The 18,930-nt window shown below is 42.7% G+C and overlaps 2 protein-coding genes across 9 annotated transcripts in view; both read right to left on the bottom strand.

Annotated features, from left to right (window-relative positions):
* Positions 1–8,540, bottom strand: part of LOC128873843 (uncharacterized) — a 144,526-nt gene extending 135,986 nt beyond the window's left edge. For both annotated transcript variants that reach the window (XM_054117756.1, XM_054117755.1), the window contains exon 1: positions 7,395–8,540. In XM_054117756.1, the coding sequence (XP_053973731.1) occupies positions 7,395–8,386 (992 nt within the window). In that variant the 5' untranslated portion in view covers positions 8,387–8,540. The remainder of the gene's footprint in view (positions 1–7,394) is intronic.
* Positions 8,541–9,673: 1,133 nt separating this feature from the next.
* Positions 9,674–18,930, bottom strand: part of LOC128873594 (bestrophin-4-like) — a 17,640-nt gene continuing 8,383 nt past the window's right edge. For 5 of the 7 annotated variants that reach the window (XM_054117282.1, XM_054117283.1, XM_054117278.1 and 2 more), the window contains 8 exons: positions 15,541–15,861; positions 14,668–15,001; positions 14,208–14,432; positions 13,265–13,566; positions 12,799–12,828; positions 12,485–12,705; positions 12,140–12,416; positions 9,674–11,827 (listed from right to left, as the gene is read on the bottom strand). In XM_054117282.1, the coding sequence (XP_053973257.1) occupies positions 11,473–11,827; positions 12,140–12,416; positions 12,485–12,705; positions 12,799–12,828; positions 13,265–13,566; positions 14,208–14,432; positions 14,668–15,001; positions 15,541–15,861 (2,065 nt within the window). In that variant the 3' untranslated portion in view covers positions 9,674–11,472. The remainder of the gene's footprint in view (positions 11,828–12,139; positions 12,417–12,484; positions 12,706–12,798; positions 12,829–13,264; positions 13,567–14,207; positions 14,433–14,667; positions 15,002–15,540; positions 15,862–18,930) is intronic. The other 2 variants (XM_054117284.1, XM_054117285.1) reach the window with 2 other exon arrangements.

The raw sequence follows: 18,930 nt of genomic DNA on the forward strand, positions 1-18,930 counted from the left end.
AGAGAGAACATCAAACGATAGTTTTTAGATCTTGCCGTTTGTAGCATTTGGATGACATGGAAGCATTAGTTTCTTGTTCAGAGAAAATCGAGCAATAAGGAGAAATTTCGTTTGACTTGGAGAAGAGAGTTATAAGGGATGTTGAATACTAGTACAGTGGGTCTAGGAAAAGATGGTCAGAAACCTCCACTACGCGTCAAAGTCTCTTTGACCCGCCCCCTGTGACGTACAGGGTAGCTATTGGCTAATACGGTCGCATCTATGTACCTACTGTGTGTCTGCAAGAAGATGGCTAGGCAGAAGAATACGAGCATCACTCGATTTACTAACTCTTCCACCATGTTTCTATTATATAACCAAGGCATCGTCGATAGTAGAGGATTTACCAATCTGAGATTACACTAGCTATCTAGGTACTAATCTTATCCATGACAAGTTGAACGAGGCAGATTATAATCACACTCATGAAGTGAATCGGTCGATTCGTGATCGATGCATGCGGCATTTAATTGTTCAGTGGAAGGGCATTACACGTGTTTCCTTTGGAAAAAGCAATGGTTTTATCTTCGTAATCTCGTTGGTTTAAAGGAAAATAATTCCGACACGATTTAAAGGAGAAATAAAACTCAAGCTGCAAGGATACAATCCCGTTACTCATTCAGCTCCAAAAATAGTATGAAACATCAGAGCATCATTATACGACGACTTACATATTCGTGATAAATTTATACGAATATCCCACCTTATGCATAAGAATCTGAGATGGTCCACGAGGTGGACTACATTTTAACCTGTCTAGCCCCGAGGAGTCAATAAGTTCGCATTAATTACACCGTGGCTGTATTTCTCACGAATTCGGACTGCTCGAAGAAGGAGAAAGACGGCGTAAACCGGGCGAAACCGGCAACCTTTACCTTCACTTCGGTTTGCCGGGTGTTCCACTCGTTTCATTCACGAATTTCACTTTCACGGCCACGGCCATGGCCATGCGATTCGCGACCGTTCCACGATCGCCCCCGCTTCGTTTCGTTTCGGGGACCCAGCGGCGGCTCGAGGAAAAAAAAATAAACCAACGGGAACGAGTAGCGAAACAAGCTCGACGACGTTTCTCAGCAATCCAATTAAGTCGTCTGCGAGAAACGACGACATTGAGTGCAACGCGTGCTTATCGATCCTTGATCTTTCCACGGACCCCAGTCCCGCCTGTGCGTCGAAACCCTAACTTCATCGCTAGAAACCGTTAACGGAGAATTATATGGAATTTGGATGACATGGAAGCATTAATTTCTTGTTCAGAGAAAAACGAGCCTTGAGGAGAAATTTCATTTGACTTGGAGAAGAGGTTTCGACACAGGGAGTTTCAAATTTTGTAGTGTTAATACAATAATTACGCTTAACATTCTTACGAATTAAGTAGTTGTTCTATATTAGAAGGTGTAAAGAGTGATAAAACAAAATAAAATCTAGATTGGAGAACTGCAGGAGTTATAGGGAAATCACAGGCTTCGAATTCTGTACTATTGATGTAGAAATTACGGGTAATATTTTCGCAACTGGAGTAGCTCATGATTTCCTCTCGAGCATAAAGAGCAATCGTGCAGAATTTCATCTGGATTGGAGAAAAACTGCACGAGTCATAGGAAAATCACGAGACTTCGAATCCTACTATTAATCCTGCTATTGATATAGTAATTGCAGCTAATATTTTTGCAATTAAAGTAGCTTAAATGACAACAAGACTGAATTTCATCTGTCTTCGAGAAAAGCTGCGAGTTATAGGGAAATTACGAACACGCAGTCCCGAATTCCGTATTATTAATGCCATTTGCGTAGGTCGGCGTCGAGGACTGTCCTCGTTGTAAAGAATCTTGGTTCTAACAATGGGAGCGCGCGATCAGCAACGCTCTGATCGAATCCAGCGTTCGGGCGTAATTTACAAGGCACTCAAAACGCACCCCACGCGGTGCATCCTTTGGAGCGCGAGCAATGGCATCGATGGTTCACGTGTACGGCCTGTATAGGCCTTCTGGTAATATTTTCATGGCCGCGGCCAGAGGGAGAATCGACTCCCGCTGCGGCCGAGCCCCGAGCTGGCTGCTTGTGTATTTCGTATTGTAATCGGTGTCGGCCCCCCCCCCCCTCTCTCTCTCTCTCTCTCTCTCTCTCTCTCTCTCTCTCTCTCTCTCTCTCTCTCTCTCTCTCGTACAGTTCACGAGGTTTTCTGTGAGCTCGAGAGGAGGTCTTATCGCGCCTCGAATGCGTCCAGATAATGACCCGAATTCGACTTCACGCTCGTTAATCTCCGGGCGCCGATAGCGCGTCGCTTCGCGAGACTAATCACCGCTTTCTCGTGTTTTCCTCCCGATTCTCGGACCCCCCTTCGCTCAAAATCCATGAAACCATGCTGGACAAGGGGACACGCTTCGCGAGTGGAAGGATTAACCTAAACGCATCGATAAATTAGCGGTGGATGGCGATTTACATATTTAAGAAGAAGACTCGAGTGTAAGCGGATAGTGAAAATGCATAGGTAGGTAAATCGATCGAATTATGAAGTACACGTATGGTATTATAGTCGACGGAGCGACCATCTGGACGAAAAGGAAGCGCTGGATTTCCCAGTAACCGGACAGATACGTAATCGTTATCAAAGTCAAACGTGACTATCTCTAGGTGAGCGATTATATCAGGACGAATGAAGCTTCTTCCGCGAGAAAATGTTCGCTGTGCTTCGAAAATCGTTCAAAATGAAGAGAAAATGGGGGTGAACGTGTCCAGTCACCAGAACCAAAGTTAGGCAAAATGTAAGCCAATAAATAAGTAACAATTACGATTGGAAAGCTTTCGTATTAATGTATTGATTATAGAAGTTTAACAACTGTAGATGTACATTTACCAAAAGAAAAAAATGTTTAGATCTCAAGAGATTAAAATAATAATAGTTTCCAAATTTGTTCAAGTAAATTCCCCTCCCGCTGAAAAAATTAAGTTAAAATACTTTGACAATTGCTAAACTCTGAACAAATTTTTTGCCACACCCCCACTTTCTCTTTAACACTGCTTTACGGAAACAGAAGGAAAGCAAAAGACTAAATTTTAAATGTTATCGAGTCCAGAAGGACAATATCGCGGCGAGTCGGTGACGTTCCTCCTAGGAAACGCTCGGGTTTAGTGTACCACAGAGAAGAACCGTTAGGGTACTAAACTTTTATTGCGAACCTCCTTTCTATCGAAGTTCTGCGCGTTCGTTGGCGCACGGGAACTAAATAATCGCCGCGCGAAAAATTGGAAAGGTACGAGACGGGGCACCGTTTCTGTTCCTCGAGATTAGAACTTCAGCCTGCGTTCCCATTCCTAAGCGTGCGAAATGCGAAACTAGCATATATCATTCCTCTGGTAGATACACGGGAAAGATGAAAATCCTATCCTACGTTAAAAATGATATCGGAACGAAAGGTCAGCGAATGGTGTTCCGCCGATTAATTTTACAAATCTTTCTCAACTATTTCCATCCGAAGCGAATAAGTGCAAATAAGCATAAAGATTATTAAAAAGAAATAATTAAGAGAAATCATGGCAAACAAGCAAAACGATAAAGAACCCGTATATAGCACGACTTGGACTGAAATCTGGGTGTGTTGGTAAATATAAACAAGATCTCAATAATCGCAAATCGAAAACCCAACATCTGGGAGAACAACACGTTTGTTGATCTACGTTCGTTGCAGCTCGTTCGTGTCCCTTTTTTAGCGGCTCATCGATCGGTGAAGTTTGTACCTGTGGCTGAAAAACAGCCAATTGCGCGAGCGCGGAGAGACAAAAAAAAAAGAGGAGCTTCGGCGAGTTGATACAGCGTGAAAAAATAATCCTGTGTGTACTACGTTTGTTATCGAGATACGTTGTTACGTTTCGGTACAGTTTATTAAAAACAAAAAACAGTCACGAATATGATACGAATCTCTGTAATATCTTGAGGGATAACGACACATGTATGTGCTTTGATTTGTACGTGTTCAATTGGGGCAAACAAAAATATCTTTAAAATTCACCCCTCGAGAGGTTAACGTAAACATTTAATCAAATAAAACTGCTAAGCAACGTTCGAAACGAGACTACAACTTAATAAAACAACTGACTCCCGATGCAAATCGGATCCAATACATGTCGCACGTTTTCGTAATATATGTAACTTCCACATCGCCTCGTGAACACGTCCTTGGATGTCTACAGATTTAGAAAAACTAAACGCCATTGCGATAAACGACACGGTCCCAAAGTTGCGCTACTTGATACGAGGCGATTCCTGTTCGCGCGTTTTGCAAATGGCTCCGCGAGTTGCGAAGAGTTAAAGTGGTTACACGGTGCGAAATATTTCATTTCGCGCTTCGAATTCGAGTCTCTGTTTAGACGGTAAGGGATAAACAGTCGTTTATCGTTCACTGGTTACTCGTAATTTGTATCTGGATAAGAAAGTTCGGGGATCTCTGTACTGCGGACGGCATGGAGCGAACGTTGGGTCTAGCGCGATAAGTTCGCGTAGGGCGAAGGACAAACAGAAAGAAAAGAAGAGAGAGTAAGAGAAGCGAGGGTCACGGAGGTAGAGGGGGGAGAGAGCAAGAGAGAGACGAAGAGAGAGCGAGTTGGCAGCATCTACGGACCTATAAACACGGCGCACACACAGAGATCGAACGCAGCCACGGTTGTCGGTCTCGTAACCGCGGTACAACGACCTCTGGCCTGCCATCGAACGCGCCTTCGCACTAATTACGATACCCTAAGTATCGGGGTCTGCCTTGGAAAATGCATCGAGTGCCACGATCGTCGAAAACATTCGAGCGATCCTCGAACTACGATAGTTTCGGCGACGAACCAGAGATATTATATGGTAAATGGAACAGGGGATAGAGACCCTCTAGGCTCTACTTTACTTGATCTAGAATGTCTCTATGATCGAACCTTGCTTTTGGAAAATGCATCGAGTGCAACGATCGTCGAAAACATTCGAGCGATCCCTCAACTACGATACTTTCAGCGACGAAGCAGAGATATTATATGGTAAATGGAACAGGAGATCGAGACCCTCTAGGCTCTACTTCACTTGATCTATAACGTCTCTATGATCGAACCTTGCCTTTGGAAAATGCATCGAGTGCCACGATCGTCGAAAACATTCGAACGATCTCTCAACTACGATACTTTCGGTGACGAACACACAGGTGGCTCCTCCCGACGAGTTTCAGTGAAATTGTTCCAAGAACAAGAAAAAAAGCTACTCCGAAGAAAGTCACCATTGGAACGTAAACACTGGGAGCAAGCCGACTGTTTTTCGCTGCTGAACTTTCCCTATAGAAGTCTAAAACATATCAAATTTTAACACATCGTGTCTGGTTAACGCGAATTCACCCAATTTTGAATTCTATTGCTATTGCTGTGTATTCGCGTCTTTACAAATTTTCTTACCGAATGCAATATTACCATACGTAGGTGATATCGTACCTTACTCGAATATGAATGATAGTGTTATAATAGGAGACTGGTGCTGCAGTGTATGTTTTCATGTTTTCGTATTTGAATTCTAAAGTTATGGAAAATGGAGAAATATTGTCGATATATTAATACTCAAATAAAGTCGAGCAAATAAACTATTTGTGAGTTCTACTGGCTCGTCCCCTGAAAAACACACCCTGTTTTCAACGTGCACGTCGGAAAACATAATATCCGAATAATACAGGACTTCATAACACGTCCTGGTCAATAATATTTGTTCGTTATGCGAATGAAAAAACAAGCGCACGCACGTGCTTGTGGCGCGTATGTGTGTGGAACATTGTATCTGGTACTTATGTACTGTGTATGACTATTTTGTGATACTCGGCGTATAGAATATATGGCTTTTGAGCTATAAATTACTTTTATGCGATTCGTATAGTAGTTGCCGATTGTGTGTGTGTGTGCAATGTATGGTTCGTGTACGATGTATGATTTATACGTATTGTGTGATAATTAGACCCCGAATTGAATGCACTTATGATTTGAAAAGACATGTGCACTTATGGAAAATGGAGTAATAATATTATTACATTAATTTTGGAGTATATTCATGCATTATGTATATTTTATGTACAGTGGGTGTAGAAAGTATTCGTACACCGATCAATTTCCAAAAAAACTATGTAAAATTGTAATTTATTAACTTATTTTTAATAATGAATGACATTCTACATATTCTCGGAAATCTCTAGAATAGATAGAGTACAAAAAAAAAATAGCTATTTATGTAAGTTGCGAAATTAACAAGAAAAAAACAATTAATCGATAGCATTATTGCAACTCTTCTAAGCGTTAAATTAACTAAATTATTAGTGAGAAGTTAATAAGAAGTGGAATCTTTTTCCATTCCTCTATTACAGCCATTTTTAAAAGTACTTTACTGGAAATTTGATGTTTTCTAATTCGTACGGAGCAATAAACTAATGTGTTTACGTTACAAACTCTACTGTAAATGGTTCGTCATAAGAATCATACAAATACTTATTGCTTCTGTACTTTTACCCACTTTTCGCATTATTTTGTTAATTTCACAAATTATATTGACTAGTAAATGTTGTTTGGACTGTATCTATCTTAGAGACTTCCGAGAATATGTAAAATATCATTGATTATAAAGAAAAGAAGTTAAGAAACTACAATTTTACACAAAAGTGTTTTAGGAAATTGATCGGTATACGAATACATTCTACACCCACTGTATGTCTCCTATGTTATTCTAGGTCATAAATACTTAAAATCCGCAGATAACTGTTCAATTCTGAAATGTATCGCGATTTTGGAGTAATTTGTACGGGATTCACCTAAACAAAGAGTCGCGAGTAAAATTGCATTGAAACCTAGGACTCGAGGAACCTAAACCTTCGGAGGAATGCAACAAACCGACAGGAATACTTCCCCTGCTCCGATAATAGGTGGAAAAGTAATACCGACTTCTCGGCAAACGATAGAAAAGTACTTGTAAAAGGGAACTCATGGGGAAGAAATGAGATTCCACGATATATTAGATCTACCAAAAAGTTCTGTCCATCACGGTTACAACAAGTTTCAACGAGTATGCGCATATTCGTCAAAAATGATATACAAATTGCAATCACGCTGGCAAAAATGTCATAAATAATGATAAAAATTATATTATTCAATCGAATTTATTCAAGCTATGAGAAATTTATTATTTTGTTTTATTCTAAAAACGGACAGAACTTTCCGATAGACCTAATATTTGTAGTGGCAAGGTAGATGCACACTAGATGGTTTTCTAGTTTTTCTCTGTCCCGACTCGTCCTCTCCCTCCTCCTTGAGGCGTTCCGCGAACCAACGACAGAAGCTATCTCGGTCTCACTCACCTGTCAGAACTCTCGGAGCTGTCGTATCGATCGGCGCACCGCTTCTTCCCACAAGGGCCGACGAGGGTGTCCTCGGCCGTCCTAACCTGTCCCTTGAAAGGGCTGCCCTGATGCCTGGCGGCGACGAGGCCATTTGCAGTAACACCAGCGGCACCAGAAGCAGAAACAGCGGCGGCGGCAGCAGCACCACTACCACTACTACCACTACTACCATCACTACTACTACCATCACTAGCAATGTCGTCTGTCTTTTCAGCGTCGTCTACTCCTCTCTCGGCCTCGTTGTTATCGCATCCAAGACGATTCACTTTCTGTAACGCGTCCCCGTTGTCGTTCGTTGCATTCGAGTCGTGGAACACAGACCTCAAGCGTCGGCCGTCGGCGGAGGAGGCATTGTCACCCTCGACACCACTGCTCCGATTATTATTATTACTATTACCGCCACCGTTCCCGTTCTCACCGTTCTTCACCGTCTTTGTTACATCGATACGAACAACGCGACACTTTTTCGAATCACCGTTCTCATCCACCGACGTATCCTCCTCGTCCTCGTCGTAATCCTCCCGGTTCGCCGACGCGAACGAAAGAACGCGAATCGCGTCGATACCAGCTCCGTTTCCACTCTCGTTTTTCCCAAATCGCTCGCTACCATCTACGACGACCACGACGTCGTCGTTCTCGCGACGATGGTAATGATGATTGTTGCCGTTGTTATTATTGTTGGCATTACCCGGATGCCGACGAGAAAGATGAGAATGGGCATGACCGTTGCGACGCGGAGGACGATGTTGATGTTGTTGATGCAGTCGATGATAAGGATGACTCTCGAACTTCGAAGCGTCTTCGTTGATGCGTCTCGCGGTGTCTTGAACCGTGCCGAAGGACGTCATCGAGGACGGGGCGTCTTGACGTTTGTGTCGCTCCCTCCTCAAACGAAAATCACAGTCCCCTAGGTCGGTGGTCGCGTCTTCCGCGGACGGACCGTCTGCCATCTTGTAAACGAACGCACTATTGCTTGGCAGAGGTCCTATGGCACGAGCACGGGCCGCGCCACCGCTAGCTCGCTTCTACGGCCCGGCACGGCTCACTTAACCCCTCTTTTCTTCACCGTACAAAACCACCGCCACCTCTCGCCGACGGCTACCCACTGACGATGGCCCCCTCTCTCCAAGCCGCCGACGCCTGCACGGCTGCACGCGAAGACCACCGAAAACGATCGAGCTCGTCCGAAAGTCCTCGAATCTTCACGAACGCCCTCCCCTTTCGCGGTCGGGCCGACCGCTCGCGACATCTACCGAACTTTTTGGTAATAGTCTTCCTCGCGGGAAGATTCGAATAAACTCTATGGTCTTCCGATATATTCGAAACAAAAAGATTATTTAATAACAGTAGAATCTCGTTTATCCGAATAGGATCGGGGACAAGATAGTTCTGATTACCAAGTGGTTTAAATAATATCTATCCCCTCCATAAGCTCTCCACCATGGATCACCCTCTCGACCATGATTCGAGTAATACTGGATTTTATGCGAAAGCTTATATGCGGTTTACATCAGAAAAATCCCTTTAAATTTAAAAAATATTGCAGGCGTGTTGAGATATTCATGAAAGAAATTTCAGGTTAAGTTGGAACGAACTATCTCTCCTGTAAAAGATACGTGGTAGCTCCAACGTCAGTATATACGCGGTGACGGATAATTTTTCATGTACTTGGCGCCGAGACATTGGCGCGTCTCTAGATCAGTTATACAGGGTGTCCCAAAAATGTTGTAACACCTTGAAAGAGGTGGTTCGGGAGGTGATTTGAAACAACTTTTTCCTTAGCGAAAATGTTGTACGAGGCATCGTTGAGGAGATAGTAACGGAAAACACTGACCAATCAGAGCGCGCGTATACCGTTGGAGCGGCCGCGGTAGCGTATAAGCGCGGCCGCCTAGCGCGTAGCCTTCGCTCCCGCGGTCGCTCCACTAGCATCCTCACGCTCTGATTGGTCAATGTTTTCCGTTAATATCTCCATAACGAAGCCTCGGACAACATTTTCGCTAAGGAAAAAGTTGCTTCAAATCACCTCCCGAACCACCCCGTTCAAGGTGTTACAACATTTTTAGGACACCCTGTAATTTTGTATGTCCAAGGTTGGTATGACTTTCTTTACATGAACGTGGTGCAGATAAACGAGGTTCTATTGTGTTTTGCATATTAGAGAAAGGATGAATCGAGGAAATGTTAAATCATAAACAGAGCGATTTGGTAAGTGGTAAAAATATTAATACTTTGAATTTGAAAGTCACTTGTTTATTCAGAAGAAATCATCATTTCTGATAGACATTCCGAGAAGTACTTCAATACCGTAATACTGTTAAACGAATTGCTGAACCATGAGCACCATAAGATTTATTCACACTCTGGAATGTAATTCCAAAATGAAAGACAAAATGTTTAACGTGAACTATGCACAGGCAGTAACAAGTGTATATTAGGCTATGCGATTGCGTTTCTCTAAGCGTACACAATACGCATACGATACGCGCGATACGACTGTACGTTTCATAATTCTTAGAATGTTTATTTCGTTGATAATTCGTGGTATAAAATTTACTGGGGTGCGATGGCGTTTTTAAGTTTATCCTAAACTTTCCACTTTCTTTGCGTGCCAATTCGCGGTTAAGCTACAATCGTTGAAAAGTAATCGGAAAATCGTAATTACAAATAACATAAATACAAACGTAAAGGTACTATCAAATTAACTTTATCTTGTAAATGTGCGATCGTTTTATCGACTTTGTCCTCAATCTAAATTCGTTTGCAATTCCTGGAATGTGCGTGCACGAACGCGTTGCTGTAAAATGAGTACGTTTTCTAAACGTAACACCGAAGTAGTTGAAATTCGAGTTACGTAACGATAAAGAGTAACGTCAAGTACCAGATACAGGTAGGCTCAACGCAGGCACTTTTTAATATCCTTTCATCGTATCATAACTCCGAAACGTATGTCATTGTTCATCCTTAACGGATCTGTGCTTATTCGAAAATCTCGCGACGAAGTACTCTATATACTAATCGATGTATGACGATTTCCGTAACATTTCCAAACGAGATTAATTAAATAAAAAAAGTTCTAGTAATGTCATCTACAATGTTTAGACTATCCACTACTATCTACGTTTACTTTTTTTTTTTTGTATTAATAGTTATCGAATATAAAAAAAATATGAGAATTATTACCGGTAAGACGTTATAATTGGTCTACCTTTAACAAAGCTCTCCTTTCTTAATTTCGAGTAGCTTCGATTCGTAAACTGAAAACATTTGCTAAATGTAGATCTATAAAATTAAATTCCCGTAAAGCGACAATCGATGACAAAGTTCCCGCAATTATTGTCACATTATATAGATATATGTAGAATTTCAAATGAAAAATATACACCGTGGACAGCAAGTCCACCGTTATCAGCAGTGGTTACTTTCATGTCAGCACATGTGTTACAGACTTAGTCTTTTGATATCGTATATAATATGTAAACAATTTGTTTAACGGGCCAATATCAAAGCGTAGAAGTTGTATAGAGCGTACAGAATGTATTCTTTCGTTCATCGTACCCAAACGTTAAATAAACTTCCAATGGATATAAAATTGTAGTAGCAAAGTGTTCCATTAGATATACTAAACACGACTTACAGCGTCCTGTTTCCTTTTTTTGTTGTTAAAAGTCAGCCGTCGAGCTTCCGTAGACAGAATGTTTACAAACATCGGTCTCTATACAATCTTCCCAACTAATTTCGATTCTATTTGAACTTGGTTCGTGCATTTTCAAAACCTTTCGCAAATGTCTATCGTCGAGTACGTCTCGTTCGATTCGCCCAGCAATTCCGTCCTAATATAAAGTTCGTATGTACACAAAATACATCATTCGATCGATTTTCGACCACTGTAAAGGTGCGTCAAAAATTCGTTTACTATCGTCGACCATACGACTGGTCGGTAGTCTTTTCTATATAAATATCCAGTACGGGGTTCTAACTTCGTCTCCATCCACGTTTTAAACTAGACTTCGAAGAAGAGCCACTGGTAATTTCGCTACAAACGATCGGTGTCGACCGGTTTCTCGTCCCCGTCTATTTGCACCATAGACAATCGCGACGTGTTCGCTAGCTCGGACAGCAAGAGGTTCTCCGTGTCCAGAGGACTCCTAGAATGACCGCTGATCAAATTGTTATGCCCACTGGTGCTTCTGGCCAGTCGTCGTACTACTCGATCGCGCCTCTGCTTCTCCCTTTCCGTCTTCAACTTCGTGAACTCGTCGTCGGAGTTGACGCTGGTGCAAGAAGAGCTACCAGTGCTGATGAGGTCGTCAGCGATCACGCTACCGACGTAGCTGGTGGCTGGCTCGAAGGCGATGCTGGATCGCGCAGATTGGGTGGTTCGCTCCGCCCTGCAATCCGAGGAATTTCACGTGGACAGAGCTCGCGACGCTCGTCTTTATAAAGATGGTTCAAATGAAAATGTATAGAAGACGTTGGCGTTATTGTATGGTGGTGACTAGTGGGAGGCGGCTAAAATTAAATTGGTAGAGATAGGAGATAGTGGTGTGATTATTATTGAGAAGGGTTGAGACCATAAGGTATAAAGCGTTGCGATGAACTGATTGCTTAGGAGTTGAGTTGAGTTAAGTTGTCTTAGGTTCAGAGGTAACCGAGGGTTAATAGAATGTATAAAGCCGTCAAATGGAAAGAGATGTAATAACCTTGGACCAGGTGCATACCCTCTGTCGGCGATGCCTCTAGCACCATTGCCGTTACCCCCCTGTAATACGCCACCGGTGACAGGAGCGCTGATCGAGAATAGTTCCCCGTTTCGCGAGTATTCCGAACCAGGAACAGCGACTGGGGCACTGGGAGGCGGTGGTCCCGGCGAGAAAATGCTCTGCACGTGAGGCCTCTTGTCAGATTTCATCGACGTGAGGGTCATCTGCTCGTCCGCCTCTTCTTTGATCACTCCTATCCTCATAGAGCCTCCTCCAGCTGTTGGCAATTGTTTTTAACATAAAATCGAGTTCACCGCAATAATCTACATATGTTTCAAAACCTACCAATGCCTCTGTTTTGCAACGAAGCTGCGGAGCTAGATGCCGCCAGTCTTCCAGGTGTCTTGGTACCGCTGGTAAACCCGCTGTCCGGCCTGTCCTCCTTGCTGAACAGTCGCTTCAGCACGCTGGTAACGCTGTTAACCCTCGTCAGAGACCCGTCAAGGTTGCTGGGAGTGGAACCTCCGCTCAAAGTGCGATCGCGAGTGCTCACTCGGCTGGCGCTCCTACAAATAAACATATACTTCTCGTTCAATAAAAAACGGACCTTGAATCGTGCCTCGACGGTCTCGTTTCACGACTAGAACAGGGATTATTACCTTGCCATTTTGCAAAATTCGGTGGGACTCCTTGAAGCAAGCGGGAGAAGCGTGAGCGTACAAAAAGAAGTTTAGTACGGAAGACAGTGTTGATTCTTATGCACTCTTGTCTTAACAAGTTCCGTGATTATTATTGATCGACCAGAGGAGTTTCGAAAGGAGTTCTCCATACCGTTTATATTAACGTGTTTTGCAAGCAAACTATTTTAGCAAGCTGCACGAATGTTTTTGTAAGCTGAAGACAGACTTAACCCAGAGGTCGAGGCGCATATTACTCTGAACAGCTGAATCCTAACGCTAATTTTTAATTCCATTTTTATGTAGAATTCGCTAAAACGCAGACGACATTTACTCCCACTTTCTAGATGGAAAAGCTGGTCGATCGATGGTAATTACAGAGCTTGGTAGAAAAAGTGTGTCGCGTGAGCGTAAAGCGTTTTAAAAGCGACGCAGCTCGAGAACCAACCTTGACATTTTTCCCGTCGCCGTGAAATGAATACCGGACTGAGTGTCGTCGGCTAGGTCGTCTGGACGGAATTTCTGCTGGTAGTCCGCAGCCATTTCGTCGATCCTCACCGAGGAGGGTTGGAGTTCTTGTTGGGCCGCCGACAACTGAATTCCAGCAGTGGACGGTTGCGGGTGTTCCTCGCGGAAAGCTTGCGATGCTGCCGTGTATGGCAGCTCCGTGGGAAACACTTCGTCCCAATACTGATCGCGGATCAACTCTGGATGCTCGTGATGCATCTCGTCGACGATGAGGTAGCTCACCTTGCGATAGAAAACAATGGAACGTTCGAAAGTGTCTAGCAATGATTCTTAACCAGCACTTTGGTTTTCAAGACTGTTACTATAATTCGGTACAAAGCAAAGTTAAAGGGAACATGGTGAGGAAGGCTTCTGGGTATGCCTTGTCCTTTGGACAGGACACTCCGACGTTTAGCCAGCATTGTTGAGTCGAACAATCATAACAGCTGCCATTGACGATCAATGAACCGTGCCATGAGCTGGGTGACTGGGAGTCAACGAACCATGCCACGAACTCAGGTACCTTAAAATACCCAAGCTATACAATGCGCACCAATATTAGCGAGTCTTACTCAAAGGATACGGTTTACACTTGGGATCCCTCGGTTAATACCTTATTATCCTTATATAATATAATATACAGTGTGATACCTTATATAATCTTATTTGGGGCAAATTTTAGTTTAAAACAACGAAACCTGTGTCTTTATGGTACATTCATGAATTAATTTATCCATGATCGAATATCTAATTACTGCCTACCTTATCGTCATAATTTTTAACGATTAAGAACAGTGCCAACTTAAGAATCATTATCGTAAACTGCTATAATTCCGGCCTTGTCCAGCGGATGACAAATCGTTACGACATTAAAAACTTTTTACTTGCAAATTCCTGTCGATTATCCAATTCACTTCGAAATCGTCGTCGTCTTCGCCGAACGGATTGATCAAAGTCTCGGCGACCTTGAGCCAGCCCATATAGAAAAAGAACTGCAGCGTCGTGAATACTGGGAAGTAGAGATCGATCTTCGACCCGGTCGAATTCTGCACCCACTGGCGACCCATCACGCTCGTTAAAAAGTACGTGTACACAGCCAACGTTACTACCTGCAAGGGAAACGACACAAACTCTATGATTTGTTTGCTTATCTCTGAAAACATTTAGTTTACGACTCTCTAAATTGCTTAACATAGTCCAATAAAATTGTTTACACGCCTAGAGATCTTTCCAACTCAGAGAACACAACTAGTGGAACCCTTTCAGAACAATATTTGAAGCCTGTACCGACCACCTACGCGTTTAATTGACCTATCAACTTCCCTGTACAGTAGCCATGCCCACCTGAGTGTAAACTAAAGGTACGCTGATAGTATCATAGTGCATGAGGCTGCCGCAGAGGCCGCGAAACTTGTTCAGCTCATCGATCAACGTTTTCACCGCGAAATCGTCACGAATCCGACCTTCCTTCCTGGCTCGAGTCACGATACTCGACGCCCAGACGATGGGCAGCCAGTGTTTGCTAGGTTTGGGAAACTTCGTGTTCAGGCTCTGAAATATGGCGAGCTCGTTCTCCAGGAGCAAACCGGTGTCCACGAAGTGCTCCAACGTGGGGAAACGCTTCTTTACTCGAGGCGAAACCATCGCCAGCACCAGGGTCAGACACACGCAGACGTACCTGAAACAAAAGGAGCAGGGGCCTTTGTCAGAAACATTCAGAGTAAAGGCATTGTCGCCACCGGTTTTGATGGGACACGTTCTTGCGGTTGAATAGCGTTTGTTCAGTTGTTTGCTGTGTTATATTGTATGGAGGATAGAAGAACTAAACAAAGTGTCCATTTTTTAATGATTTTGTTACGCATCGTGGAGGAAGTTGGAAGAATTCTCTCAAGAGGCTTCGGTATTCTTGGTGTAACTTTGGTTTGATGGAATAGGAATACTGTTGTGTTTGACGAGGAGTGGAGGTGCCTGAAGGTTACTAGGAAACTGGATTTTGGGAGAAGCTGAGCTTTGGATCTAGAAAGAAAGTAGCGTGGACTAAGATGTTCAGTACTGCTTCATGGAAAGGTACGTGTCCGCCCTGAAGAAGCTAGTTCCGAATTAACAAAACGTTGAAGTATATCCACATGAGACCACAACTTACACCTGAAACCCTCAATCGATATCAACCACGAAGAACCTGACCCTGAGCTTCTCCGAAACCCTTTCGCATAGTACCTGACGATGGTGCGACGCATCAGTCGACCTCTCTCGTCGTTGCCGTGGATAGTGGCGGACACGAAGACCGCGATGGAGTCCGGCCACGGTATCACCATGTATTGATTCCACCATCTGGTCATAACGATGCTGACATAGAAACCGAGGACGAAAGACAGCGGTATCAGGTCGCTGTACTCGTTGCAGTACGCCACTATCGCCTCGAAAATCTTCTTTTGCTCCTCGTCGAGTATCAGCCGATAAATGCTCGACAGCGAGTAATATATGAAGAGGAAGAGAGCCAGATCCAGCCACACGAGCTTGTATATGCTCGCTCGCCATCTAGAAATTCGAACGTAATTGGAGTAACACGAGCATGGCTGATCTATTTTCACCGAGCTAAGGGTGTCATCTTGTTTGCAACGCTAACAGGGAACGCTTTATCATTCTTTTTTTCCTCAAATGTTGGTATCAAGAGATACTTCGAGCTACATGGATTTGTTTATAAGTATTTCAAGAAGACAAGTACTTTTTTTTCACAGAAATATATTAGTTTATTGGAGAAGTATGTGGAATTGTCAAATATTGGTATTAAGAGATTACTTCGAGCTACATGGATTTGTTCATAAGTATTTCAAGAAGATTTTTTTTCATAGAAAAATATTAGTTTATTGGAGAAGTATGTGGACTGGAGGCATTCGGAGAATTAACAAAAAAAAACTGCACGAAGAAACGAGATTTTTAATGTACAATCATATGTTCAATAAGTAAAGAAACTACGATTAATAAAATGGACGATACGGACGAAATAAATTCCTAAACTAGCATCTATTCCCAGCCTGTACGATTCGTCATGACTCTATCGCTCGTACGATGTTATCGATTAAGATAAAAAGGACTTGAAACATCCCTCGCAATTAATTCTTTTAATGGCAAAATCTACGACATGATTACCTAACACTTAGGCGATCGATCAGATCGATGTACGTGCCGATGTGTTACAGATTAGATCTATCGTGATAAACGTGCACACGGGACTTCTTAAAATAACTGAAGGAACTGACTCACAGAAATGAGAATAAAGTTGTCAACTCGAGTAACGAATTTACGACACGACCTATCAATTCCCGGAATATAAAACCAAAATAGAGCCTGGCACGGGCATCTGTTTATTTCGTTTACCAAACTCTTTAACGACTCGTGTCCAAACTTGACCTCCTATTTTCTGAACCATCCTCGAAGTCATGACGTCGTCATTGCGTACTTAGGCTCGCGAAGTACATCATAATTAAATCGTCCCTGAGTTCGAGAAAAGGTCGCACAATCGCCCATTGTTCTCGTACAAGTCGCGATGAACGATCAAATCTCGGTCTCGAAACAGATCTCGAAACAGCGAAATTTGCGCAAGTTAATTACCAATTGTTCGAAAATTTAGCTGATTATTCGTTCATCAAACATGTGTGCATTTAACGACTTGCTGAAATAGCCTATTAACACCAGTTGAGCGCATCCTTGAGAACAAAGACCGATACAAAAGCTAATGAAAGCTTCGCGAATGTATGAATTCATTTATTCATTTATGCAAAGTACTCGAAACTGAAGGTCCATCAAAAGTTCGCGAACGACCGAAGTTCCAGGACCTTTCGATATCGAACAATCTCGAAAGCGGTCCGATCTCGAGGTCCCACCACTCCATGAAACCATAATACAACATTGTTTACAGTCGTCTGAGCTACGCCATTAAATCGCAGACATCGCGTCACTGGATAACGCCCAAATCGCTCGCATAACGCATAATTGATCCATGGCTCTCGCAACAGCTACATTCCTGGCTTTAGATATCTACAGAAACGGACGGAATACTTAACCAGGTAAAAATTTTGAGCGATAAATAAACGATAAACAACTGTTTACTGGTTGTTTGTTCAACGATAACTTCAATCCGAACTCAACTAACAGGAACGATTGCGTTATTGCAAATAGATGCTATCGCATCGCTAAAGTGAAATCTAGAACTAGATCGCAACTTTGCGATAGCAAACGCAACTTTTTTGTTCGTAGCCTTTTCTTTTCAAAAAACGGAAACGTTGAAATTCAGAAAAATTAATTCCGTGGTATTGTGTTTAATAGACACAGAGAGTACGAGTATTTATGTAATTATGGGAAAGCGGAATTTTAACAACGTGTAAACGTTAACGATTAAAGAAAGAAGGGTTGCAAATGATGTAGAAACGGGGATGCGTCAGATGAAGACCTAGAAGTCCTCCCGTGGTTAATAACAGCCGCGGAAGTAAACGCGCGAAACGTCGATAACGAACGATTCCTCGAGGAACACTGAACTAACACACCTGACAATTTAAAGCTCCAATCGACGCCTACTTTGCAATAAGAGAAGGGTCAGTGACCCGGAAATACACGGATAAGTAATACCGAAAAGAAGTTTATTGATTTCAGTTGCACGCAGAAATATTCTTCAGCGACAAACCGGAACAACGTTCCTCGCGCGTGACAGAGTTAGTATTTGGAAGACGAGCTGTACACGGAAAGCGTACATAAACGCTCGATGAGATATTGCACTGGTAATAAATGCGACAAGTACAAGGAAATCGGCGATGAGGTCTAAAGTCCTAGCTGCTCGAGTCGCTCGATGGGGTCCTCATATAGAGCAGTGGTGCACAATCTTTTTTCTTCATGGGTCATATCAAAATAATATTTTTCTTATGGTTGGTCAATTTTATCTTTTATTATTCCAATAGATTTATCTCGTCCTTATTGGAATGGTGATTTAAAAATATGAGAACCTCTGAATTAATTTATAAATGTATACACTCAATGGTTACAAACATAGGGATGTATGTTTGAGTTTTTTTGGTCTCGAAAGGGCCCAACTTTGTGCACCACTGGAGACCTTCGGATGATCACATGCCTCTACCACGTATCCTTCGGTTCGTGACGCAAGCTTTTCATCAGAATTCTCCGGCGGTTATGGAACAACATTACGGAAATATTTGAAATACCTTTGAATAGCCTGTTCGCGCAATTACACTTAATTACGTCGCGCGGAACCTCGAATCATGGATTCTTTAAACCGATAACAATGTATCCTCTTCTTTGGAAAACGCGTTCGAGAAATCTGTTGTTTGCTCGCTAACGAGCGCTGCCCAATGGGAACTCGCAAACGAGAATTATCTAAGCGAGTTTGCGAAACGACGAGTACGATTTCGAAGCTGAGATATGATATGAATCGCCTTGCGCGATGACAATCTACAGTAAACACGTCATACGTTTAGCTTTTTAAACACCAATTTACTATTTGTTTTTTTTAATAATTCTCATGTTTTTCTTGTAGATTGAATTGTCTTGCGTGAAATTGAAAATCCATGCAAGCCTCGAGTATCTCATTCTCGAAAT

Source organism: Hylaeus volcanicus, chromosome 3 (genome assembly GCF_026283585.1).
Source record: "Hylaeus volcanicus isolate JK05 chromosome 3, UHH_iyHylVolc1.0_haploid, whole genome shotgun sequence".
In the NCBI taxonomy this organism is placed as follows: Eukaryota; Metazoa; Arthropoda; class Insecta; order Hymenoptera; family Colletidae; genus Hylaeus; species Hylaeus volcanicus.